The sequence below is a fragment of the Rhinopithecus roxellana genome, chromosome 11, assembly GCF_007565055.1.
Source record: "Rhinopithecus roxellana isolate Shanxi Qingling chromosome 11, ASM756505v1, whole genome shotgun sequence".
Classification (NCBI taxonomy): Eukaryota; Metazoa; Chordata; class Mammalia; order Primates; family Cercopithecidae; genus Rhinopithecus; species Rhinopithecus roxellana.
In genome coordinates, this window is record NC_044559.1 from 80,312,544 (window position 1) to 80,339,147 (window position 26,604).

General features: G+C 46.2%; 1 protein-coding gene across 2 annotated transcripts in view; it reads left to right on the top strand.

Annotated features, from left to right (window-relative positions):
• MYOF (myoferlin) overlaps nt 1-24,576 on the top strand; it is a 178,190-nt gene extending 153,614 nt beyond the window's left edge. For both annotated transcript variants that reach the window (XM_010379839.2, XM_010379846.2), the window contains 11 exons: nt 298-468; nt 1,229-1,377; nt 4,177-4,316; nt 6,771-6,859; nt 6,949-7,044; nt 10,387-10,528; nt 13,630-13,729; nt 17,540-17,730; nt 20,393-20,502; nt 20,864-21,011; nt 24,007-24,576. In XM_010379839.2, coding sequence (XP_010378141.2) covers nt 298-468; nt 1,229-1,377; nt 4,177-4,316; nt 6,771-6,859; nt 6,949-7,044; nt 10,387-10,528; nt 13,630-13,729; nt 17,540-17,730; nt 20,393-20,502; nt 20,864-21,011; nt 24,007-24,045 — 1,375 coding nt within the window. In that variant the 3' untranslated portion in view covers nt 24,046-24,576. The remainder of the gene's footprint in view (nt 1-297; nt 469-1,228; nt 1,378-4,176; nt 4,317-6,770; nt 6,860-6,948; nt 7,045-10,386; nt 10,529-13,629; nt 13,730-17,539; nt 17,731-20,392; nt 20,503-20,863; nt 21,012-24,006) is intronic.
• The last annotated feature ends 2,028 nt before the right edge of the window (nt 24,577-26,604 follow it).

Here is a 26,604-nt window from a genome sequence, read left to right on the forward strand (position 1 = left end):
AAGTAACTGGTCTAGAGTCCCACAGCTGGTAAGCAGCAGAGGTAGGATTTGAACCTAGGCATTTAAAGCCCACAGGTTTCCTGAGCAAGCATATGTTCTCTTCTTGTTCTTATTTCTAGTATGTACTATTTAGCAAGCCACCCACCACCACCCACCCTGATTATCCTACTCAGATGTCCTCCATCTGAGGACATACCATACCACACATGGCCCTGGGAAATCTGTGCACGGAGCACCGGTTTTTGTGAGGTACCCAGATGGATCGTGGAGATTCTGACCTTGCATTTGTTTATTTAGGATGTACGAACTGAGCTGCTACTTACCTCAGGAAAAAGACCTGAAAATTTCTGTCTATGATTATGACACCTTTACCCGGGATGAAAAAGTAGGAGAAACAATTATTGATCTGGAAAACCGATTCCTTTCCCGCTTTGGGTCCCACTGCGGCATACCAGAGGAGTACTGTGTGTAAGTTGCTTGACCATACAAAGGGCACTTTGCTGCCTCTGACATTGGCACCCCAGGAGGCCTAAGCCCTCTACCTTAGCGCCTTCCTTCACTGAGCCACTGCTCCTGTCACTCAGTTAGGTACGGATTTCAATCACAGGATTATTTTAGGGAATCTTAGGGCCACCTCATGAACCCCTCTCACATCACAGTGTGTGTAAAATGGTGGCAGCTGGAGCAGTGCCATGCGCTGGGGAATGGCACAGGTGGCAGCCCAGAAGACCAGTTCCCTTGCTACCCCTCACTGAGTCCCTCCTAGATGTCAAGGACTGAGGGCTGGCAATGTTTGACAGCAAGGATTCCCTGCCCTTGGGAAATAGGGATTCTCTGCGCCTTGTACTTAATTTTGTGATGTCCCTCTTCTCCTGCCTGCTATACAGTGTCTCTCCACCGTATCTGATGAGACATAGCTTGCAATTTCTAGTTTATTAGTTTGCCTATTATGATTCAGTGATCTCAGTCAAACTCCTCACTTTTACAGAGGAGGAAACTGAAGGCTAAATAAATGTTAAATAAATAAATACATTTGTTTCGCTGAGGCCAAAATAGCATATGGATTTTTAGGACTCTGAAATAGATTTCTAGGCCAAAGTCGGAGTGTAACGCAGATTTTCTGCCCCACTGTATGGGAGCACCTAAGAGTCCATGAGCATGTGTGTGTGAATCCGAGAAGAACCTGCATGCTCCTCCATAACTCCGAGCCACCTGATGCTATTCACAGTTCTGGAGTCAATACCTGGCGAGATCAACTGAGACCAACACAGCTGCTTCAAAATGTCGCCAGATTCAAAGGCTTCCCACAACCCATCCTTTCCGAAGATGGGAGTAGAATCAGATACGGAGGACGAGACTACAGTTTGGATGAATTTGGTGAGCACCTAGCTGTGGATTGTAAACTTGTACAAAGTATAGTAACCCATATATATTACTTGGTTTGGGGGAGTGAATAGACAGAGCCAGTACCCTAATTATACCACATGAGGCTCTGCGCATGTGACACTATCTAACAACACTATCTAACAACCCACATCAGAGTTCTGCTGTCTTGTCAAGTGTCAAAGTGGACACATTTTCTTGTCGTCTTATGTTTTACTTGCCCTTTTTAGATCATAGCCATTAGAGTTTTACACAAAGTACTAGTAATGAACTAATTTCCATGTAATGCATAATTTGCTTAAAAATGCCCAGATGGTAGTGCAGGAATTTCCCTTCCAGGTTTATTCCATCATTTGTTCCATCCCTTCTCCCAGAAGCTTCAGGGATGCTGTGGTTGGCTTGAAGAGCCTGCTACGTTCCCATTTGGCTCATGTCCAAGCTTGGGGTCTTGCTCTTTCCAAGCAGCAATTTATAATACGGCCTGTCCTGATGCATCAATAGCTAGCCACACTGTGACAAAGACTGCAGTAAGCATCACAGAGCATGTAAACTGTGCTTCCATATTTTGCATGGGGGAGGGATACCCAGAGGGGGTGGTGGCAGGTGCATGGGATATCCAGGGGGAGCTGAACAAAGGTGCACAGGAAGAAAAGTGCTTTCTGCTCCTCAGCTTGATTCATGACATTGTAGAAAACTATGTTTTCAGGCCGGGCACGGTGGTTCACACCTGTAATCTCAGCATTTTGGAAGGCCAAGCAGGTGGATCATTTGAGGTCAGGAGTTCAAGACCAGCCTGGCCAACATGGTGAAAGCCCATCTCTACTAAAACTACAAAAAAAAAAAAAAAAAAAAATGAGCCGGGTGTGGTGGCATGCACCTGTAATCCTAGCCACTCAGGAGGCTGAAGCATGAGAATCACTTGAACCCAGGAGGTGGAGGTGGCAGTGAGCCAAGATCGTGCTGCTGTACTCCAGCCTGGGTGACAGTAAGACCTTGTCTCAAAAAACAAACAAACAAAAAAATCTATGTTTTGTCTTTGCATTTTAAAGAGGACTTGGTATCAGGGATGATTAGATGTTTAAGAAATGTTGATGCTGCTAACATGTGAACTTGCAAACAGGATTGGAAATAAATTGGGAAGCATCATGGTCTGATGGTTAAGGGTAACCCCAAACAAACAACTGCCCTGTCATGGGGATTGTTCCAGTTACTATTGATATATAACAGATCACCCCAAACTTAGCAACTGGAAACAACCATTTGTTTTCCTCACAATTTTGGGGGGTCAGGAGTTCAGGACGGGCTCAGGTGAACAGTTCTGGCCGAGGCTGGCCGTGAGCTTGTGCCGCAAGAGTAAATACAGAACGCTCCCTCTCACCGGATCTGGAGTTCTGGTCCCTTTGCTCTTGGCAGTCCACAAGTTACGTTTGAGACTGGGTGGCTCATCTCCTGAGGCTGCAGTCAGATGTCAGCTGAGGCTGCAGTCATCTGAGAGCCCTGCTCGGGGGAGCCATCAGGTGGCCCACACACGCAGCTGGCAGTTGTGCTGGCTCTCGGCTGGGGCTAATGACCAGACCACCTACACAGGCCTTTCCAGCATGGCAGACTCTGTGGACTCAGGCTCCTTACATGTGGATGGTGTCCCCCAGAGTGGGAGTCCCCAGAAAACCAGGGAGGAGCTGTGTGGCCTTTGCGTCTAAGCCTCGGAGTCACACAGCATCTTTTCTCCATACTTTAGTGTTTGACTACGTCTCCAGATTCAAAGGGAAATGATACAGACCCCACTTCTTTATGGGAGAAGTGTCAAGAGAATCTGGGGCCTATGTTTTCAGAATACCACAGTGATGGCCGGGTGCGGTGGCTCACGCCTGTAATCCCAGCACTTTGGGATGCCGAGGTGGGCAGATCACTTGAGCTCAGGAGTTCGACACCAGCCTGGCCATCATAGCGAAAACCCCCCTCTACTAAAAATACAAAAATTAGCTGCGTGTGGTGGCACATGCCTGTAGTCCCAGCTACTCGGGAGGCTGAGGCGTGAGAATCACTTGAACCCAGGAGGTGGAGGTTGCAGTGAGCCGAGATTGCGCTGTTGCACTCCAGCTGGATGACAGAGCAAGACTGTCTCAAAAAACAAAAAACCAGAATACCACAGTGATGCTAGCTGCTGTAAAAATTGAACCTCCAATGTCCGTGTTCTAATACAAAAAAAGTTTATTTCTCATTGATTCTGAGTAGACATTCCTCCAGGTGGGTAGCTGTCTTCCAAGCAGTGTTCCATGGACCCAGGTCCCTGCCGTCTTCTAGCTCTGCAGTTCTTCACTGAAGGAGTCTAAGGCTGCTGTTCCTTTTTGCAGTCGGAAGAAAAAGGCACATAGAGACTCCTACCCAGGAGGGATTTATGGGCCAGGTCCGGAGGGGATGCACATGTCACTTCTACCCATGTTACCCTCTGGCTGAAGTTGGTCACATGGCCTCCTCTAACCGCAAGGGAGGCTGAGAAACAGGCACGCCATGAGCTCGTGCCACAGAATTAAATACAGAATGCTCCCACTTACCCATTCTGGTATCCTGGTCCCTTGACTAGTGGCAGCCCGCAAGTTAGGTTTGAGCCTGGGTGGGGCAGGGCTCCTGGTCAGTTCTGTCAACTCTTCCTTCACAAGTCAAAGTCTGCATGTTGGCACTGCCTGTCCATTTTGGCAAAGTCTGGGATGAAGTGCTGGAAGCAGGTCCAGGCAATCTGGCTAAACTATTCACAAATATTCATTCCTGCTTCAATGCCGCTTTCCATTGCAGAAGCCAACAAAATCCTGCACCGACATCTCGGGGCCCCTGAAGAGCGGCTTGCTCTTCACATCCTCAGGACTCAGGGGCTGGTCCCTGAGCACGTGGAAACAAGGACTTTGCACAGCACCTTCCAGCCCAACATTTCCCAGGTAAAGGGCCTCCCCTCCCTTGAAGACCATTATCCCTGCCCCAAATGCAATGGCAGTAGTTGACGTGTTTGCCCCTTTTATCTTCTTTGAATGCTTTTAGATGTACAGAAATAGAAATGAGATTCAAATTAGTGTCATATCAAAGGGGAATTTTTTGTAAGAATTTCCAGATAACTCTCTAAATCCAGAAAGGAGATTGGCCATGACTCAGAACAAACCAGAACCAGGGTCTCTCTGTCTCATCTCTGTTTCTCTGGGTCTATTTCATCTGCCTTCTCGCTGTGATCACCTTCCTATGAGTCCAGCTATTACAGAGAGTCGAGTGTTTGTGTGTTGTAATGCGGCCCCGTCTACTTCTAAATGCATAGGGATTCATTGGCCAGACTTGGCCCCCTTGCCAACCATGGGACCACTCAGCTCCAGCGAGGTGGGCAGGGTCTGGGAAAGTGATTGAGCTCAGCCCAGTTCAGGAGGTGCCATCTGAGACTACAGTATCAGGGAGGCAAGGACCATGTGGATAGCGATGGGGGACATTCCACTCCCAGAAGATGGAGAGCAGTTTCTACAGAAGCAAAGCAAGACATGGCCACTGACAAAATAATCTATGTGGAAGCTTGTTATAATAAAGATGTCCAGGTCATGTCTGCAGAGATTTGGATCCAGTAGGTCTAGGGTGGGTCCAGGAATCTGAATTTTAACAAGTACCTGAAGAGGTTCTGGTCACACTTTAAGAAATATTAATCTAGGATGGGCGAAGTGGCTCACACCTATAATCCCAACACTTTGGGAGGCCAAGGCGGGTGGATCACGAAGTCAGGAGTTCAAGACCAGCCTGGCCAAGATGGTGAAACCCCACCTCTACCAAAAATACAAAAATTAGCTGGCTGCGGTGGTGGGTGCCAGTAAGCCCAGCTACTGGGGAGGCTGAGGCAGGAGAATTGCTTGAACTGGGGAGGCGGAGGTTGCAGTGAGTCGTGATCACACCACTGCACTCCAGCCTGGGTGACACAGCTAGACTCTGTCTCAAAAAAAAAAAAAGAAAAAAAAAAAATTAATCTCATGATGCTAATATTGTTGACCCTGACAGCAAAACTATGGACGTGCTGATTGCAAAAGGGTTGGCCTGGGCTTTCTAGGTTGTTTTGTCACTTACTTCTTGCTTTTATTTTGTTCTACATTTCCACTTCTTCCTTTCACCAAAGAATCTATTCCTCCTCCTTTTTCTCCTCTCACCCCTTAGCTGTATAAGGAGTTTCAAGAAATGACAGAGTGAGGAAGATTTCTCCTTGGGAATCCACAAACCCCCATCACTTCTGCCTACAGCATTAGCCACAGACTGTGGCTGCGTCTGGGGAGACACTGGGCGCCTAATATTCTGTAGAGTGCTTGATGAATTGTAGAGCCCTGAGCCCTACAGATTAGTTGGAGGAGAGTCAGATCATAGTAAAATATATCCCTTTTCAAGAGCTGCACTTCATGTATTTTGGTCACAATACATTAGGAAGCCAATCTAGTGGTTTCCTTGGCAACTTTCTTGAAGATCAGTTTGTTTTTGTCTAAAGACAGAGTCTACAGAACATTCAAAAATAGTTTGAAGAATACAAATTGGTTTGTACGGTTGATATAGTTTTTTCATGGCATTCCTGACCTGTCTGGAAGAACATTCGAGTCAGATGGATGGGCCCAGTCTGTGGCAGTCAAAGAGCTGAGCAGGACCTCCCCAGGATGGCAGCACAAATGTCAGTCCAGGCTTTCACCTCCCCTTCCTGCTAGCCACTTACCTGGTGGTGGGCACCAATGAACCAATGGCCAGGAATCCTTACCTTTTGGGAACTATAATATTATCATTGTTTGAGCTCCTGTTTTGAAAATGCCATGTTGTCAGTTTTCCTTGTTGTAAGTTTTCCTTTTACAAAATTTAATACCATTTTCACTAATTGCATTCATTACTTTTTGTATTTTGAGGTAAGTAGAGAAACACTTGGGTATGGCAAAATGGAGATTGGTGTCAGGTGGGCAATGTGATGGATAGAATGACCGCATGAGAACTGCTAAAGGTGAAGGACCCAATTTTAAGTCATTGTAAGAGGGGGTGGGTGTGTGCGTGTGTGTGTATGCATGCCTGCATGTGTGGTATATATGTGGATATGTTGGGATTGGGTTAGTAATGGGAAGTCCGCAGTTTTATTAACCAGGTGAGACCCAGACTATGATACAGGTGGACATGTGCAGCCATCAGAGACCCCTGGGTGAGAATGGAAAGTGGGTGGCCCAAATGACATTATACATACAAGATTAATCTTGGTTTGCTCTCTTCCACTTCTTGCCTTCCATATGGACTAATAAATTAGAGGGACTAAAGAAACAGTTTCATCTAAGAAATATGAAAGAAAATTGTGGCTTCTGCTACCCATCATATAACTTCAGTCCTCTTTTCATTTTCAAATGGTTTAGGGAAAACTTCAGATGTGGGTGGATGTTTTCCCCAAGAGTTTGGGGACACCAGGCCCTCCTTTCAACATCACACCCCGGAAAGCCAAGAAGTAAGTCATCTTGAGATCCTGCTACATACACTGGGCTGGGGACTTGGTCCAGTACCAGAAAAAAAGTACCTTCCAACTGCTTCTTGCAGATACTACCTGCGTGTGATCATCTGGAACACCAAGGACGTTATCTTGGATGAGAAAAGCATCACAGGAGAGGAAATGAGTGACATCTACGTCAAAGGGTGAGGTTAGCACACAAGAGACTTTGCCAAGCTCAGGGAGACAGACTCTCTCCTTCGTGAGTTTTCATTACTGAATGTGCCCAAGATAGGATTCTTGGTTTTTTGAGGTTATTTTATCTCATTAATGTGATCTACTTAGGTAGCTCCTGGAAAGCAAAGGGGAGAGAATAGAGAAAGAGAGAGTGAGACCTGTATGGACTTTGTTTATGAGCAAAGCTATATAAGGATTATAAGATCTGATAAATATTTATTTGTTTCCTTTTTGACAACGTGGATTTTTTTTCAGTTTCTTGAGCAGATTTATTATTTCTAGGACTTTTTAGCCATGTAGTTTCTTTTTATTCCCCTTTGATACCCTGAATAGCCTTTGAGACACAAGTAAGACTTCCAAAATTTCATTTTCTACATATTGTATTACCAGAAGCCCATGTCTATGGAAAAGAGGAAATGTTCACAGATTTCTAAAGAAGTCATTTATTCTACCAGCCTGCATTGAGTGCCAGCATCCAACATGTCCAGGGTCATTGTTGTTCAATATTCTCTTACTTGCCTAATTGAATTTCAAATCATCTGTGTGGATGCCTTGATCATATGCCTCCATCATAGATGTTGCATGCAGTACAGCATAGTGACTAAATTCTGGTACTTTCCCTACTGGCTGGGCAAGGTAGTTAGCTCGCTGTTCCTCATCTGTAAAATGGTGATAATGATTATTCCTCCTTCCCAGGGATATTCAGGTGACCCAGTTATTCAAAGCATTTAGGACAGCGCCTGGCAGATAGTATTGTTGCTGTTCCACATGGACTGAGTTTGGTTCCTTGATATATAAAAGATAAGACTTGTGACATTTAATATATTCGTAAAGTCAGAATAAACGTTCACCTATAATCCCATGTGGCCTTCAATCAAAACTTTGTTAAAGATATAATTAGTATCATTTAGGTTCACTGTAAACAGGGAATGTTTCATCAAGTTCTTCATTATTCTTTCTCATTTTGGGATCTCATTACCATTCTCTACAGAAAACTAATCTCAGCTAATTATATATATGCAAATTTATTTGACTATCATAAGCATTATTTTTTTTTTCAAATCAGGGAAACAAACTCAAGTAATTCTGAACTGAGAGAAAACTCCTCTAATCAGAGAATAAAGCTCAACTTAAAGTACTTTGAAAAATGTGCAATAAAAATCTAAATACGACACGTGAAAAGATACTAGACACAGCTGGGTATTGTATTACATATCAAGCTATACATACATGCACACAAATACATATACCTAGAGGAGCTGTTCGACTTGTCTTAAAGTATGGAAAGATTTATGTTTAAAATTAAATGTGAAAATTCATAAGAAAAGAGAGGAAGAGCTGTAAGGGTGAGCAGTCTAGGATAGGATGATGGTGACCCTTAGGGGTGGATCAGGAGGTGAGGCCACTAAGGTGGTGACCAAGAGAACGTGAACTCTCCTCGATGAGTTACCTTAAAAATTAATCATCGGCCGGGCGCGGTGGCTCAAGCCTGTAATCCCAGCACTTTGGGAGGCCGAGACGGGCGGATCACGAGGTCAGGAGATCGAGACCATTCTGGCTAACACGGTGAAACCCCGTCTCTACTAAAAAGTACAAAAAAAAAACTAGCCAGGCGAGGTGGCGGGCGCCTGTAGTCCCAGCTACTCCGGAGGCTGAGGCAGGAGAATAGCGTGAACCCAGGAGGCGGAGCTTGCAGTGAGCTGAGATCCGGCCACTGCACTCCAGCCTGGGCGACAGAGCAAGACTCCGTCTCAAAAAAAAAAAAAAAAAAATTAATCGTCAAAACTGGGCATGATGGCTTATGCCTGCAGTCTCAGCTACTCATGAGTCTGAGGCAGGAGGATCACTTGAGCCCCGTAGTTTGAAGTCCAGCCTGGGCAGCATAGTGAGAACCTGGCTCTTTAAAAAGAAAAAAAAAAAAAAGTTATTAAAAAAATAGTTAATAGTCAAAAGGAATCTTTCAACTCATTTAGCTAGTCAGTTAATTGACTAGCAAAAAGAAAAGTACTGTAGTTGTTTGATATTAATACCACTACTAATAGTAGGACTTAGTATTTTCGAGTGACTTTGCAGTCTCTATGGTTGAGGCAGAGTAACAGGTATGGACTTTGCAATCAGACTGACCTGGGAATCATGTCAGTTCTGGGCTATGTGTCCTTGTGCAAGTTAATATATTCTCTCTGAACCTCAGTTGCCTCTTCCACAAAGTGGAGAGAGTCACACAGTTGTTGGGAAGAATAAAATAATGCATGTTACGTACCTGGTTCACAGAAGATGATAACCTGTGTGTTAAAGGTGTCCCCATTTGCACTCTGCCCCTGCTAAACCATAATCTTTTCTCTCTCCGTGTCGACCATGTGAAGGGAGCACATATCATTAATCTTATTTTACAGATGCGAGATGAGGCTCAGAGAGTTTTTCCAGCCAGGCCTGCCTCCTACCAAGAATCTCTATCTGTGGGGTCCAGGCATCAATATTTTTAAAATGTCCCCAGTCGATTCTAATGTGATTCTAATGTGCAGTTTCGAGAACCATGCACTCTCTATTACTTTGACAGTGTAAAATCGAATGTTACCCCCTGATTTCAAACTAGAAGTCCTCCCAGTAGCAACAGCTTCTTTTCAGGCACACTCATTCATTCGTTCCTTCAGTAGGTATTTATCTAGTTCTACTATGTGCCAGGCACAAGCAGAAGAAAACTTCTCGAACGTTAAAAGTTAAGATGTTAGTGAAATGAATGCTCACAGATATGCATGTGGAAATAAGAGCTGACATCTTCCTTGCCAGTATCATTAATATTATCATAGTGAATTTAAGAATAATTTATAAAAAGGAAGCTGTAAGATTACTTGATTTGTGCTTCTTTGGTCTGCTTAAGTAAAATATGGGAAAGGAAATGCTAAAATTTTGAGCTAACTCATATTCATTTAACCTATCAGCAGTGCTGACAGACACTGATGAGTTATAGTTGTGAGGACTCAAATCATAGCCAGCAGGCTTCAATGTACCCAAAATAGAAGCTACATTGTTGATGTTTTCCAGAAAATTTCACCTTAGCCCTGTTAACTGAAGTCTAAAGGGTTTCCTGCTTTGGTTTTAGAGGGATGATATTTTATTTGGCCACAACCTGTGTTGGATGCAATAGAGCACCTCCCCTCCATAAATCACCCCCAGCTCCGTAGATAACTGGAAGTTGCCCAAGAAAAGTGCATTCATTCTCCTGCTCTTCGCTCCCCTAATTACTGCACAATTTTGCGGCTACATGTCTTGTCAATCACGTGAAGCTAAGTCTATTTGCCTCTGCCTTTCAGCTGGATTCCTGGCAATGAAGAAAACAAACAGAAAACAGATGTCCATTACAGGTCTTTGGATGGTGAAGGGAATTTTAACTGGAGATTTGTTTTCCCGTTTGACTACCTTCCAGCCGAACAACTCTGTATCGTTGCGAAAAAAGTGAGCTCTGAAATACGCCAGTGGGAAGTGGGTATCATGGATCTTCCTTAACTCAGAAACTCATAGAATGCTCAGGATCTCGGATGTCACTGAGTCTGGCTCCTTTTCAGTAGAGATGGGGAATCTGCCACCTTGACTGGTCCAAGGTCACACTGCTAGGACAGGTATTTGTGTAATTAGGAAGCATAAGGAGCACAACTTTCTTTCCCTTCACATACTGGTGGTGTGGTGAAGGATAAAGGGTAGAAGTAATGGTTTTGTATTAGTATAAACAACAACCCAAGTGTGTTCTTTATGTGACAGGGAGACTGACGTCTTCCCAGGCTAGGCAGAGTCAAGCAGAGGCCCGGTATTAAAGTGGGTATCCTTCCTTATTAAACCTCCACATCTGCTTTACCTCCTTCAGAGACACCACCGTGAGGGCTCAGGGCCCTCCTGGTCTTAACTAGTTAGACTTTCAGTTACAGAACTCAGCTCAAACTGGCTGACACCAGAAAAGGGATGTATTGGTTCACATTACCAAAAAGTCCAGGGGTCTGCTCGCTTTAGGCCTGTCTGGATCCCGCGGTGAAGTGATGATGACTTTAGAAATTGGTCTCATCCTCCCCGCTCCTCCGCCCCACCCTCCTCCACGGACTCATGGTGGCAGCCCCAGGTAACATCCTGTCCTCCCCTCTAACCTCAGCAGAAAGAGAAGAGCGAAGCCCTCATGGGGCCAACCTGAGTTCTGGAATTGGGCCTCAGTGTCTGCCTTTGGGGATCATGTGCCTATCCCTGAACCAACCATTGTTGCCCAGGGATGCTCTGATTGTCCAGGCTCCAGAGTTAGAGGCAGAGGCAGCTTCTCTAAAATTTGGGGGAAAGGGGAGTCCGCTAAGGAAAAGCTGGGTGCTTTCATTCCAGAAAAGGGGGTCTAGAACCTGCATAGTCGATAACAGATGTCTTCCGTAGATGCCCTGTTCCATTCCTGCCTCCACATTCTCTCAGCTTCCCCTAGCTTTGCCTGGTCACCTCCTCTCCCCACACCTGATCAGAATGTACCAGCCACCAGCCCTGTGTCGCATTAGGCCTACCCTCTGCTGGCCCTACTCAGTGCTAATGCTGTAGTAAGCACTGTTTTTTGTTTTTTGGTTTTTGTGTTTTTGAGACAGAGTTTCACTGTTGTCACCCAGGCTGGAGTGCAATGGCACAATCTCGGTTCCCTGCAACCTCTACCTCCTGGATTCAAGCGATTCTCCTGCCTCAGCCTCCCAAGTAGATGGGATTACAGGCATGTGCCACGCCTGGCTAATTTTGTATTTTTAGTAGAGATGGGGTTTCTTCATGTTGGTCAGGCTGATCTTGAACTCCCAACCTCAGGTGATTCACCCACCTCGGCCCCCGCAAAGTGCTGGGATTACAGGTATGAGCTACCGCATCCAGCCAGTGGGCGGGTTTTCATACCAGTGGGATGAATGCCTTCAAAGGGGGCCTTTTTTTTTTTCTTTTTGAGACAAGGTCTCACTCTGCCACCCAGGCTGGAGTGTACTGGTGCACTCATGGCTCACTGCAGCCTTGACCTCCTGGGCTGAAGCAATCCTCCCACCTCAGCTTCCCTAGTAACTGGAACTACAGGCATGCATCACCAAGCCTGGCTAATTTTTATATTTTTTGTAGAGACAGGGTTTCACTTTGTTGCCCAGGCTGGTCTCGAACTCCTGGGATCAAGCCGTTCTCCCACCTTGGCCTCCCAAAGTGCCAAAGGGGACTTTCAAGAGGCACAGAGGCTCAATGTGACATCAAAAATGCACTTTCAGATGGTGCAGCATCAGGGCTGATGGCGGGGATCAGGGCTTTTAGGTACGGTTACCTTTCCTGTTTACCCACATCTAGGGCTGGACCTCCCCATACCCTGTGGTGCTTGGAGCATGATCCTACCCAGGATGGTCAGGCAGCAACAGACAAGAGCAGAGTGGGCCACCCAGTCCCTCAGAGCCAGACTCTCTGAGCCCTGCAAAGGAAAACATTCCTGGAATATGAAAAACAAACAACCCAGTGATCTTCCTTCAAATTCATGAAGCACTGGGAAATTCCCTTTCTACTAGGACCAGAGGAACTTAGGTGTACCTGAGCTGGAGAGATGTTTAGTCTTGGCTAACATTGAGGCAAGGAGAGGCAAGAACTTGCAGGACAGTTACCTAGTCCTCCTTCGACCTACCTCTAGTATGAGGATCTGAGGGTCTTAAGTGACCACAAGCAAACAAAAGCCAGTGGTATTTTTCTTTCTTTCTTTCTTTTTCTTCTGAAATAGAATCTCACTCTGTCACCCAGGCTGGAGTGCAGTGGTATGATCTCGGCTCACTGCAACCTCCACTTCCCAGGTTCAAGTGATTGTCATGCCTCAGCCTCCCAAGTAGCTGGTATTACAGGTATGCACCATCATACCTAGCTATGTTTTGTAGTTTTAGTAGAGATGGGGTTTCACTACGTTGGCCAGGCTGGTCTCAAACTCCTGGCCTCAAGTGTCCTCAGCCTCCCAAAGTGCTGGGATTACAAGCCACTGCACCCAGCCCAGTGGTATTTTTCAAAGGCCAAAAATCCCAGGACATTCTAAATCTGCACTGATAAAAGAGTAGAATCTGGGCCGTCTCCTTACCCCCATGTAAAATGAGACCACACTCAGACATCTGTGTGGGTGGGGGGCGGGTGGAAAGTTGCTAAGCAGAAGTGACACCCCAGTGGGTGATACTGTGGGCTGGCCTAGAATGCCCGGCCTTAGGAGGATAATCTAAATAGGACATAGGGGTCTTTGGTGGGGAGATGAGTCACTCTCCAACCCCCAGGTGGCAGCAGGAAGTCACACTGATAGGGACATGGCAAGGAATCTTCTTCTTTGGGAAATGCCTGGGACATTCTTTCAGTTGCCCAGCTTGTGATTTCCTGGGGAGCCTGACTGCTCTCCATACAGATAAAGTGGAAGGATTTAGGCCCAAAGAAGTGTCAGGGTGGAGGGTGCAAAGGAGAGAAAGGCCCCAGGCTTTGATGCTGTCTTAAGGAGCCAAAGGTGAGTGTTTCAGAGTCATCATGATCACCTGGTATGTCCATGTTTCTTTTCGTTTTAGGAGCATTTCTGGAGTATTGACCAAACGGAATTTCGAATCCCACCCAGGCTGATCATTCAGATATGGGACAATGACAAGTTTTCTCTGGATGACTACTTGGGTAGGGCTTCCATTTGGATCATTGCTTCTAAGAAACTATACTTGGAATTAGGTCAATGAAAACTTGGAAGCAATTCTTTAAATCTTCAATACTTGTGGTAATGGGGGCCTAGTGGGGGATAGGGGACACACCCACTGCTTGCATGAGCTCTTGGCAGTGCAGCCTGACAGTGAGTACCATCCCTTTTCAAGGGCTCTGGTGAGGGTCTTACACCAGTGTCTGTGGAGACTCAAATCCTGTTTCTGCAGGGGGATGCCACACTCCTATATCCACTTTCAAACCAGCCACTCTCCCCTCAGCACCTGGGAATCAGCTCCCACCCTCCTCAACCTGTTCCCAAGTTACCAAGATCCCCCAATCCCCCAGCCATTGCTCCTGTCTTCTGTGGTAAGGGCACTAGCTCAATGCACCCCCAGCCCGGGCCCCTCCCTCTCCTGGCACACTCCTCCCTTGCCCCCCATGGCACTGTGCTCTCCAGATTTTCACTCTTCCTGGCTCTGGCCTTGTCACATTAGCCAGCTTTGTTTCTGCATCCCACTCTATTTTTTACTTTTTTTATTTTTGAAGACAAGTCTCTCTTTGTTACCCAGGCTGGAGTGCAGTGGCACGATCCTAGCTTACTGTAACCTCAACCTCCTGGGCTCAAGAAATCCTTCCCCCTCAGCCTCCTGAGTAGCTGGGACTACAGGCGTGTACCACCACACCTGGCTAATTTTTTTTTTCTTTAGTTTTTAGTACAAATGAGGTCTCACTATGTTGCCCAGGCTGGTCTTGAACCCCTGAGCTCAAGCAATCCTTGCACCTCAGCCTCCCAAAGTGCCAGGATTACAAGCATAAGCCACAGTGCCCAGACTCCCACTCTTTAAATACAGGCCTTCCCTGAGGTTCCTCTGCTCTCCTCCAACCTGCCAACCACCCCCTCCAGGGATTTACCCACTCTAACCTCAGTGGAACGTCATGCTTCAACTCTCACCTTTCCGCAAAGTGTGGCTCCTAAACCAGGATGTGTAGCCTGTGCTCTCAGAGTGCCTGTGGTACAGTCAAAGGAAATCGTTGAGGGTCATTCCCGATTCCTGGCCAGAACCCCCAACCTTTATACCTGGCGGGCAGCTCGCCTGTACTGTGACTGAAATCTCACTCAGCATTTCTTCCCTCACCTCACCCCTGCTCTCCTCAGGAACTTATTTAGCAGCTCACGACCCCTCCATTTCCCCAGCCACCCAGGCGAAAGCACCCAGAGAACTCTGTAGTTTTACTCCTCTCTTTTCCCCCACGCCCCGCCAGCCACTCCATCCTAGCAATGTCATCTGTTTTATCACGCACACTTATTTTCTTAGTCCTGTGATCTCTGCCACTTGCCAGTTGAACCTCACTTTCTGTTAGCCACATGTTACAGTAGCCCTTGACTGGTCTCCCTGTTTCCACGCTGCTTCCAGGGGTCCCTCCTGGCAGAGGAAACACCCACCAAAAGTTGTATCTTATTTATCCCTTTTCCCTGCACAGCACTTAATGCAATGATTTTGACTTAGTGCTTAGTAAGAGGTCAGTAAACAAATGAGTATGCAAGTAGGCTTACATAAAGCATATGGATAGTAAATTCTAGGCTAATAAAGGGTTTGCCCTTGGCTTTGTTTGTTGAGACAGTCTCACTCTCTCTCGCCCAGGCTGGAGTGCAGTGGCACAATCTAGGATCACTGCCACCTCCACCTCCTGGGCTCAGGAGATCCTCCCAACCTCAGCCTCCCAAGTAGTTGGGACCACAGACACGTGCCACCAAGCCTGGCTAATTTTGTGTATGTTTTGTAGAGATGGAGTTTTGCCATGTTGCCCAAGCTGGTCTCAAATTCCTGAGCTCAAGTAATCTGCCCACCTCGGCCTCCCAATATTGCTGGGATTACAGGCATGAGCCACCATGCCTGGCCTTGCCTTGGAATTTAAACAAAACTGTCAGACAACAAATAAAGAGAATGACTGTTTCTCAAACTGCCGACTGAGAACATAACCAAAAGGAGAGGGGAGACAAAAGCAGTCACAGGTCAAGAAAGGCTAAGGTCACGTGTCTTATGGGTCCACTATATGCTGCAGGGCCGTCCCTAAGTCTGACAGTTTAAAGAGAAAATGCCACAGCCGGGCGCGGTGGCTCAAGCCTGTAATCCCAGCACTTTGGGAGGCCGAGACGGGCGGATCACGAGGTCAGGAGATCAAGACCATCCTGGCTAACCCGGTGAAACCCCGTCTCTACTAAAAATACAAAAAACTAGCCGGGCGAGGTGGCGGGCACCTGTAGTCCCAGCTACTCCGGAGGCTGAGGCAGGAGAATGGTGTGAACCTGGGAGGCGGAGCTTGCAGTGAGCTGAGATCCGGCCACTGCACTCCAGCCCGGGCGACAGAGCAAGACTCCGTCTCAAAAAGAAAAAAAAAGAAAAAAGAAAATGCCACAACCTCCCTGTTGCTCTTTGCTGCCACTACTGAAGGTCAGACTCTTGCCCCCGTCATCCATAGACTTGACCCCACATCACGCATACCATTTTCTGGAGGAAAGGGCTCACAGGAGTTCCCAAGCCCAAAACACACTTTTCCCTGACTGTGGAAGTGGTACTAAAGAGTTAATGCGGCCGGGCGCGGTTGCTCACGCCTGTAATTCCAGAACTTTGGGAGGCCAAGGTGGGTGGATCACCTGAGGTCAGGAGTTCAAGACTAGCCTGGCCAACATGGCAAAACCTCGTCTCCATGGCAAAACTGCATCTCCACTAAAAATCAAAAATTAGCTGGGCATGGTGGTGCACACCTATAGTCCCAGCTACTAGGGAGGCTGAGGCATGAGAATCACTTGAACCCAGGAGGCGGAGGTTGCAGTGAGCCGAGATCACATCACTGTATTCCAGCCTGGGTGAGAGAGAGACTCAGTCTCAAAACGAACAAGCAAGAGTTAATACCTCACATTATAGAAGGGGCGATATGCTTCTCCAGACACTCTGATTGAGGCTAGGAGTCTCAGTTCCTGGTGACGATTTTCTTTTGAGTTGTGTTACTTCTCAAGATTCTGTTTCTGAGGTTTTACTAGGAGAGTCTTAGATGTACACATTTCATGCAGCATCCTGTGTTGGTTTGTTTTGGTTTTTGTTTTTTTTTTTTTTTTTGAGACAGAGTCTTGCTCTGCTGCCCAGGCTGGAGAACAGTGGTGCAATCTCTGCTCACTGCAACCTCTGCCTCCCAGGCTCACGTGATTCTTGTGCCTCAGCCTCTTGAGTAGCTGGGATTACAGATGTGTGCCATCGTGCCCAGCTAATTTTTAGTAGAGATGGGGTTTCACCATGTTGGCCAGGCTGGTCTCGAACTCCTGGCCTCAAAGTGATCTGCCCACTTCGGCCTCCCAAAGTGCTAGGATTATAGCTGTGCACCCAGCCAGCATCCTGTGTTCTAAGCACCTATTGTCTTTACCCAAAGCCAAATGACCTCTCTGCTCAGGGCAGCTCAGAACTAAAAGGAAAACATTTCAGATCCAAGGGCCTTGAGTTGAGTGAAAATTGTGTCTGTAGATATTTCATTACTTTTAAAGAACTCTGTTTATGCTCATGTCTTTGAGAAAGAAAACAGGAGATGCTGTACAGTGGATGGCTATTTCTTTGGCCATTTTCCATCCTAACTGGAAATACTTTAAATGTCTGCCAGGCCCCCTTTCTCTAACTCACCTTTTACATGTTCAAAATCACTGCATGCCTCTTTCCTGACAAGAACGTTCTGTTCACTTGTGAACAACAGCTGATCCACTTGAAGCTCATTTGGACTTACTGTTGTTTCCTTGGCTAGGTTTCCTAGAACTTGATTTGCATCACACTATCATTCCTGCAAAATCACCAGAGAAATGCAGTTTGGACATGATTCCGGACCTCAAAGCCATGGACCCCCTTAAAGCCAAGACAGCCTCCCTCTTTGAGCAGAAGTCCATGAAAGGATGGTGGCCGTGCTATGCAGAGAAAGATGGCGCCCGCGTGATGGCTGTATGAACATTTCCTGGTTCTGGTTGAAGATCGTTTGTGCCTTTTATCATTTAGGTTTTGCCCTTTATCCATAGACTTACTCCAGATAAAATGAAGTTTTAAATTGGTGGGAGTTTAAGTTATAGGAACAGTTTGTCTTTGGGATATGTTTGCCTTTGTGTTACAGTATAAGGTGGGAGATGCTGTGAGCATGTGCTTGGAGTTGGAGGAGGGTGAAGTAGTTGGAATGGCCAAAAACTACAAGCTCAGGTAGTTTCTTTTTTTTTTTTTTTTTTTTTTTTTTGAGACGGAGTCTCGCTCTGCCGCCCGGGCTGGAGTGCAGTGGCCGGATCTCGGCTCACTGCAAGCTCCGCCTCCCGGGTTTACGCCATTCTCCTGCCTCAGCCTCCCGAGTAGCTGGGACTACAGGCGCCCGCCATCCCGCCCGGCTAATTTTTTGTATTTTTTTAGTAGAGACGGGGTTTCACCGTGTTAGCCAGGACGGTCTCGACCTCCTGACCTCGTGTTCCGCCCGTCTCGGCCTCCCACAGTGCTGGGATTACAGGCTTGAGCCACCGCGCCCGGCCAAGCTCAGGTAGTTTCACTGTATTTTCCTTGGGACTCTTCATCAGGAAAGTTAATTAATGCTGGGCTTCTAGTACAATTTAGTATGGAAAAGGGAACTTCAAATTTGAACTTTTCTCATTAAAAAAAAAAAAAAAAGGTGGGGCTGAGTGTGGTGGCTCACACCTGTAATCCAAAGCAGGTGGATCACCTGAGGTCAGGAGTTCAAGACCAACCTGGCCAACATGGCAAAACCCCATCTCTACTAAAAAAAAAAAAAAAAAAAAGTAGCCAGGAGGGGTGGTGCACACCTGTAGTCCCAGCTGCTCAGGAGGCTGAGGCAGGAGAATCACTTGGACCCAGGAGGTGTAGGTTGCAGTGAGCCAAGATCGTGCCACTGCACTCCAGCCTAGGTGACAGAGTGAAATTCTGTCTCAAAAAAAAAAAGGGTGGAAGCAGCAAGCTGTGCTGGCATTAGTTGGATAAAAAGGCCATAAATTACAAGCAAGTTCAGGAACTCAAGATGTATTTTGATCTCGAAGCAATAGTGTGGGTTACCATGCCATATCACGAAAGACTACCGAGTTCATTATGCATTATTAAAAATAGCTAATATTTTTGATCATTAATTTTGAACCAGGCAGTATGCCAAGTGCCTTACATTCATAATCTTTTTAAAAACAACCTTGGTGTATAATTTACATAAACTGTATTCATTTAAAGTACATAATTTGATGAGTTTTGACAGATGTATACACTCATCGAACCATAATCAAGATCCGGAACCTTCCCATCACCTCCAAAATGTCCTTGTGTTCTCTCTCTGGAGTCCATTGCTCCCTCCCTACCTCCCTGGTCCCAGGAAACCACTGACCTGCTTTCCATTACAATACAGCAGTTTGCACATAAATTCACTTAATTCTGCTGACAACGCCATGAAGTAGACATTGTCCCCATTTTAGCGATTCCACAAACAGGCTTGGAGAGATCAAGCAACTTGCCGAAGTCAGAAACCCAGCTTTGTCTGAATTGTAAGGGTAGGAGTCCTCAGAGCTCTACTCAGGGCCAGTGCTTCCCAAATTGTTGGTGACCTTGCGGGCCTTCCTGGCTCTTAGAAAGTCAGTTACAATTTTAGGTATGGCTCACTATAAAAGTGGGCAAGTTTTTTTTTTTTTTTTTTTTTTTTTTTTTTTTTTTTTTGGAGATGAAGTCTCACGCTGTCACCCAGGCTGGAGTGCAGTGGTACAATCTCTGCTCACTGCAACCTCTTCCTCTCGAGTAGCTGGGACCACAGGCACGCGCCACCATGCTGGCTAATTTTTTTGTATTTTTAGTAGAGATGGGGTTTCACCATGTTGGCCAGGCTGGTCTTGAACTCCTGACCTCGGGTGATCCTCCCGCCTTGGCCTCCCAAAGTGCTAGGATTACAGGCATGAGCCACTGCACCGGGCCAAAAGTGGGCAAGTTTCTAGACCACTTTCACTTTGGCCTCACTGTTCTCATTTGCACATGAACACAATAGTAGTTGTAGGGTTGCCATGAGCATTACACGAGATAACCCATGTAGAACATTTAAACGGTGCTGGGAACATCACTCAGGAACCCCTGAGCAGGGAGACAACATTCATTCACTCACTCATTCATTGAGCTAGTGTACACGGAGTACCTACTGAATGCCAGCAACTGTGCACAATAGGTGACAATGATAGGCATGAAGAGACATGGCTCTGTTCTCTTAATGGGAGCCTACAATAATGCTCAATAAATATTAGATATTGTTATTAGCGGTATTCAGGTTAGTCTGGGTCCAAGTGAAGTTACATAGGAAGGTGTGTGGGAAGACAAGGAGACCAATGTGAGAACGTTAGAGTGAGGGGGATACAGAAAATGAAAAGTAGGGAGTGGGGGAAGCAATTTGTCCTCAAAGTTTCCCACACAGCATCAGTTCAGAAACACATGGAAGAGGAAATGGGATGAAATCTCTTGAGAAAAACTGAAGGCAATCTAAGGATTGTTTTACAAGTATAAAAATCATTGCTGGGGGAATACTTCTTGGGTTGAAGTAAAAATATTTGTGAAACGTGATGTCATGTGTTTAACCTGCTCTGCTTTACTGAAGGGGAAAGTGGAGATGACATTGGAAATCCTCAACGAGAAGGAGGCCGACGAGAGGCCAGCCGGGAAGGGGCGGGATGAACCCAACATGAACCCCAAGCTGGACTTACCAAAGTGAGAGGCCTTCTTTGTTCTCCCACTCCCCAAACACCTGCAGTCTGAGAGCCCCCCCTTCCCATTAGCTTAATGAGATGGATTAGCTTTTGTGGTCCTCCTAATCTGGTATTTAATAGTGGTGGGCAGGGGTGGAGAGGTTGGTGATCTGGCTTCATTTAAAGAATTCTCTCCAGGAAACCAAAGTTCAGCATCTTAGGAAGCTGTCATAGGTTAAAGAGCCTTTCTCAGTCAACGAAGGGGAATATCTTTTCTTGACCTTATTAATATGATTCTTTATTCCTGAAACTGTGTTATGCTCTGGGATAAAATATGCATCCCTCCTGAGTTGGGTAGGTGATACCGTTTCTTTGCAATGCAGTCGACCAGAAACTTCCTTCCTCTGGTTCACCAACCCATGCAAGACCATGAAGTTCATCGTGTGGCGCCGCTTTAAGTGGGTCATCATCGGCTTGCTGTTCCTGCTCATCCTGCTGCTCTTCGTGGCCGTGCTCCTCTACTCGTTGCCGGTAGGAGCCCTTCCTTGGTCCCTTGTCTTGGCTTTCTTGTGAGTTGCGGTTGGCCCTCTCCCTTGGCATCTGCCCTGACCACTGTGCAGAAGAATGACCCGCTCAGCAGCGTGTTTTGCAACCCTTCTGCTTTGGGGAAATTTAAAGTAATGTGTCTTGTAATTAGAATCACATTCTCAGGGTTTCACAAATTACGGGCAGAACTTTGCTTTATGGTCTGCAAATAACTTTGGTTTCAGCAACTCTAGGAGAAATCACTCAGGTCTCAATCAGTGTGTGTCTGGACCAAAGCCAGCATTTCCAACTGATTTTCCTGACTTCAGACTTTCTTGTTCCAAACCATCCTGCATCCCAATTCCTTGTCCTAGCTTCAAGAATCCCCAAATCTGAGTTCATTGTGGGTCTGCATACACCCTGTGTTCCATCCAAACTAGATCATTGATCCCAGCCTCCCCGAATATATTGCTCTTACCTATCTGGATGCCTTTGCCAATTTTGTTTCTCTGTCCATATCTATCTATCAAAACCTCACTCATTCTGGCCGGGCGTGGTGGCTCAAGCCTGTAATCCCAGCACTTTGGGAGGCCGAGACGGGCGGATCACGAGGTCAGGAGATCGAGACCATCCTGGCTAACACAGTGAAACCCCGTCTCTACTAAAAAATACAAAAAACTAGCCAGGCGAGGTGGCGGGCACCTATAGTCCCAGCTACTCGGGAGGCTGAGGCAGGAGAATGGCGTAAACCCGAGAGGTGGAGCTTGCAGTGAGCTGAGATCCGGCCACTGCACTCCAGCCTGAGTGACAGAGCGAGACTCCGTCTGAAAAAATAAAAGAAAACAAAACCTCACTCATTCTTTAAGGTTTGTGTCACATATACCCTCCCCCTTAAATTTTCCTCTAATCACCCCAGTCATAAATGGGAATCAAGTGGGAGATTTGGCAGTGTGCCTAGAAGCAGTACCTCCCTTCCTCCATCCAGATGATGTATTGCGCATCCACGATAGGCTAGGAATTAAGTTATAGAGATGATTGAATTATTGGCATGATGGGTGCCCAGGAGCAGTTCATATTCTGGGAACTAGCAACCATAGGAACAAGGACACGTTACTAAGGGAGGTGGGCTGTTACCGCGACAGAAACAAACAACCGTGGGCACCCCCTGCTAAGACAGTTCCTCCAAGGAGGGGACATTCAAGTTTGCCAAGTGGAGAAGGGATAGTCCAGGCAGAGGAAGCCATGCTCAGAAGTTGGACGAGTGACACTGAATGTCACAGGAGGCATTCAAAAGCTCTTACTACAAAATTCACATTAATAATATCAGCCGGAGGTGGCTCATGCCTGTAATCCTGGCACTTTGGGAGACCGAAGCGGGTGGATCATTTGAGGTCAGGAGTTCAAGACCAGTGAACTCCAACATAGTGAAACCAACATAGTGAAACCCCGTCTCTACTAAAAATACAAAAATTAGTTGGGTGTGGTGGCACATGCCTGTAATCCCAGCTACTGGGGAGGCGGAGGTTGCAGTGAGCTGAGATCGCGCCATTGCACTCCAGCCTGGATAAAGAAGCAAGACTCTGTCTCAAAAAAATAGTATTGTAGCCACACAAGTAGCAGGGGTTTTGGGTTTTGTGTCTTCATTTTTGTGTCTTCATTTTTCCCCAGTGTAGCACTTCCAGTTTGTCATCTATGAGTATATGTACACTATTTTATAGTCGTAGATGGTCAAACTGCTTTTTTGTTTTTTTTTTTTTTTTGGAGACAGAGTCTCACTCTATCACCCAGGCTGGAGTACAGTGGCCGGATCTCGGGTCACTGCAACCTCCACCTCCCAGGTTCAAGCATTGCTCATGCCTCAGCCTCCCAAGTAGCTGGGATTACAGGCGCCCGCCACCACATCCAGTCAATTTTTGTATTTTTAGTAGAGACAGGGTTTCACCATGTTGGCCAGGCTGGTCTCGAACTCCTGATCAAGTGATCCACCCACCTCGGCCTCCCAAAGTGCTAGGATTACAAGTGTGAGCCACCACACTCGGTCCCAGTCCCACTGTCTTGACCATTTAAAAAGCTGCTCCTAGTTATTTTATTTTTTTGAGATGGAGTCTTGCTCTGTTACCTAGGCTGGAGTGCAGTGGCACAATCTTGGCTCACTGCAAAATCTGCCTCGCAGGTTCAAGCGATTCTCCAGCCTCAGCCTCCCAAGTAGCTAGGATTACAGGCGCCCACCACCACGTCCAGCTAATTTTTTTATTTTTAGTAGAGATGGGGTTTCACCATATTGGCCAGGCTGGTCTCCAACTCCTGACCTCATGTGATCCGCCCACCTTAGCTTCCCAAAGTGCTGGGATTACAGGCGTGAGCTACTGCGCTGGCCTAGTTATTTATTTTTCCTGATTTAGATTTTACTGGCAGCTGGGTACAGTGGCTCACACTTATAATTCCAGCAATGTGGGAGGCTGAGGCAAGTGGATCACCTGAGATCAGGAGTTCGAGACCAGCCTGACCAACATGGTGAAACCCCATCTCTACTAAAAATTAAAAAATTAGCTGGGCATGGTGGTGGGTACCTGTAATCCCAGCTACTTGGGAGGCTGAGGCTGGAGAATTGCTGTAACCTGTGAGGCAGAGGTTGCAGTGACCAGAGATCGTGCCACTGCACTCCAGCCTGGGTGACAAGAGAGAAACTCCGTCTCGAAAAAAAAATTCTATTGGTTTAAACCAGTAGTTCCCAATTAGGGGAGATTTTGCTCCCCACCAAATGACAAGAGGACATTTGGCAATGTCTGGAGACATTTTGGTTGCAACAACTTGGGGGGTGCTACTGGCACTCGGTGGGTAGAGGCCAGTGACAGCTGCTGAACATCCTACAAGGCACAGGACACTCCCCAACAAGAATCATCTGGTTCGAAATGTCAGTAGTGCCAAGATTGAGAAACCCTAACTGAAAACCATATATACATACATATTTTTTTTACCACTGTTTTTGTTTCCTTGCCAGAACTATTTGTCAATGAAGATTGTAAAGCCAAATGCGTAACAAAAGCAAAGTCTTCATTTCAAGAGTCATCCAGCAATGAGAGAATCCTGCCTCTGTGGACCAACATCCAGTGTGATTTTGTGTCTGAGACCACACCCCAGTAGCAGATTTCGCTACGTCACCGAGCCCCATTGATTCCCAGAGGGTCTTAGTCCTGGAAAGTCAGGTCAACAAGCAACATTTGCATCATGTTATCTCTTAAGAAGTATTAAAAGTTTTATTTTCTAAAGTTTAAGTCATGTTTTTCAAAATATTTTTCCAGGTGGCTGGTTCCATTTAAAAATGATCTTTTTATGTGTCTTCGGTTCTAGAATTCAGATTTTTGAAACTGCTAAATAGAATTCAAAAATCTCTGCATCTTGAGGTGATATACTTCATATTTGTAATCAACTAAAAGAGCTGTGCATTATAAAATCAGAATAGTTAGAACAATTCTTATTTATGCCCACAACCATTGTTATATTTTGTATGGATGTCATAAAAGTCTATTTAACCTCTGTCATGAAACTGAATAAAAATGTTTCACCTTTACACCTGGCTGTTCATTGTAGCTGTGGGTCAAGTTGGGAAGGAGGCATTTTTCTGGCCTTGTCTCAGTGAAGAGAATGCCATGGCATACCTCTGGGCCATATACCCTTTATAAATATCCTGCGCAATTTTAGTCAATTGGTCAAGCTGAATATAACATTATAAATAATAAAAACTAACACTTGGCCTGGCACAGTGGTTCACGCCTGTAATCCCAGCACTTTGGGAAGCCGAGGCGGGCAGATCACCTAAGGTTGGGAGTTCAAGACCAGCCTGACCAACATGGAGAAACCCTGTCGCTACTAAAAATACAAAATTAGCCGGGCATGGTGGTGCATGCCTGTAATTCCAGCTGCTCGGGAGGCTGAGGCAGGAGAATCGCTTGAACCCGGGAGGCGGAGGTTGTGGTGAGCCGAGATTGTGTCATTGCACTCCAGCCTGGGCAACAAGAGCAAAATTCTGTCTCAAAAAAAAAAAAAGAAGAAGAAGAAAAAGCTGACACTAAAGAGACTTACTTTGTGCACAGCACTGTTTTAAGTGGTTTATGTGTATTAACTCACTTAAGGACAAGGAAGCCCTATAAACGTAGGTAACATTCTTAACCCCATGTGTAAGTCCATTTTCACACTGCTATAAAGGTACTACTGGAGACAAGGCACTTTATAAAGAAAGGATGTTTAATTGACTCACAGGTCTGCATGGCTGGGGAGGCCTCAGGAAACTTACCATCCTGGTGGAAGGCAAAGTAGAAGCAAGCACCTTCTTCACAAGGTGGCAGGAGAGAGCGAGCAAACAGGGCAGATGCCAGACACTTAGCAAACAACCAGATCTTGTGAGAACTCTCTCACTATCATGAGAACAGCACAGGAGAAACCATCCCCATGATCCAGTTACCTCCCACCAGGTCCCTCCCTCAACACGTGGGGATTACAATTCAGATCACAATTCAAGATGAGATTTGGGTGGGGACACAGCCAAACCATATCACCCCACTTACAGTTGAAGAAAGTAAGTCACAAAGAGGTTTAGGAACTTGCCCAAAGCCACACAACCAATAAGTGGTAGAGCTGGAACTTGAACCAAGGCAGTCTTAACTTCTTTTTCATATAATGGAGTTTTGCTCTTGTTGCCCAGGCTGGAGTACAATGGCGCGATCTGGGCTCACTGCAGCCTCCACCTCCCAGATTCAAGCGATTCTCCTGTCTCAGTCCCCCGAGTAGCTGGAATTACAGGCACCACCTATGACGCCCAGCTAATTTTTTCTATTTTTAGTAAAGACGGGGTTTCAGCATATTGGCAAGGCTGGTCTCAAACTCCTGACCTCAGGTGATCCACCCACCTCGGCCTCCCAAAGTGCTGGGATTACAGGTGTGAGCCACTGTGCCTTGCCAGCTTCTCTTAACCATAAATCTATATACTACCAGTGGGAGGTCTGTCAAGAGGAACATAGGGCTGAGATTGTCAAGTAATGAGTGACAGCAACACAGTGTGACTCCATGTCAATGTGAAAGGCAGCGTGTTCTAGAACATGTGAGAAAACCGTCCTGTTATATGAGAGCATGGTAAGATCAGTAAACAGCTCTATTCAAACAGCAACACAGAGCTGAGGGGAGTAAGAAATGGTACAATAATGACAATGCCTTTAGACGCTTAGACAAAGTTAAACAGCAATGGTGATTGTGTCAGTGTTTTTGCTAAGTTGTTTCACGTTTTGAATATTTTAATTCCCTTTATGGCCTGCCCCAAATCCTAGCATTCAATACACAAAATCACTAAGAGTCAATACACAGGATATTCTCCAATGCTGCTGAATTTAAATGCTCATCATCTCCCACATACCTTGTCCTCTTCTTTCTCAATGGCACCCCTGCCCTTCATTGGTGGAACTCCTGCCAGCCCTCAATGTTCTGGTTCAAATGCCACTTTCTTTTTTCTTTTTTTTTTTGAGACAGAGTCTCACTCTGTCACCCAGGCTGGAGTGCAGCAGCATAACCCCGGCTCACTGCAACCTCTGCCTCCCAGTTTCAAACG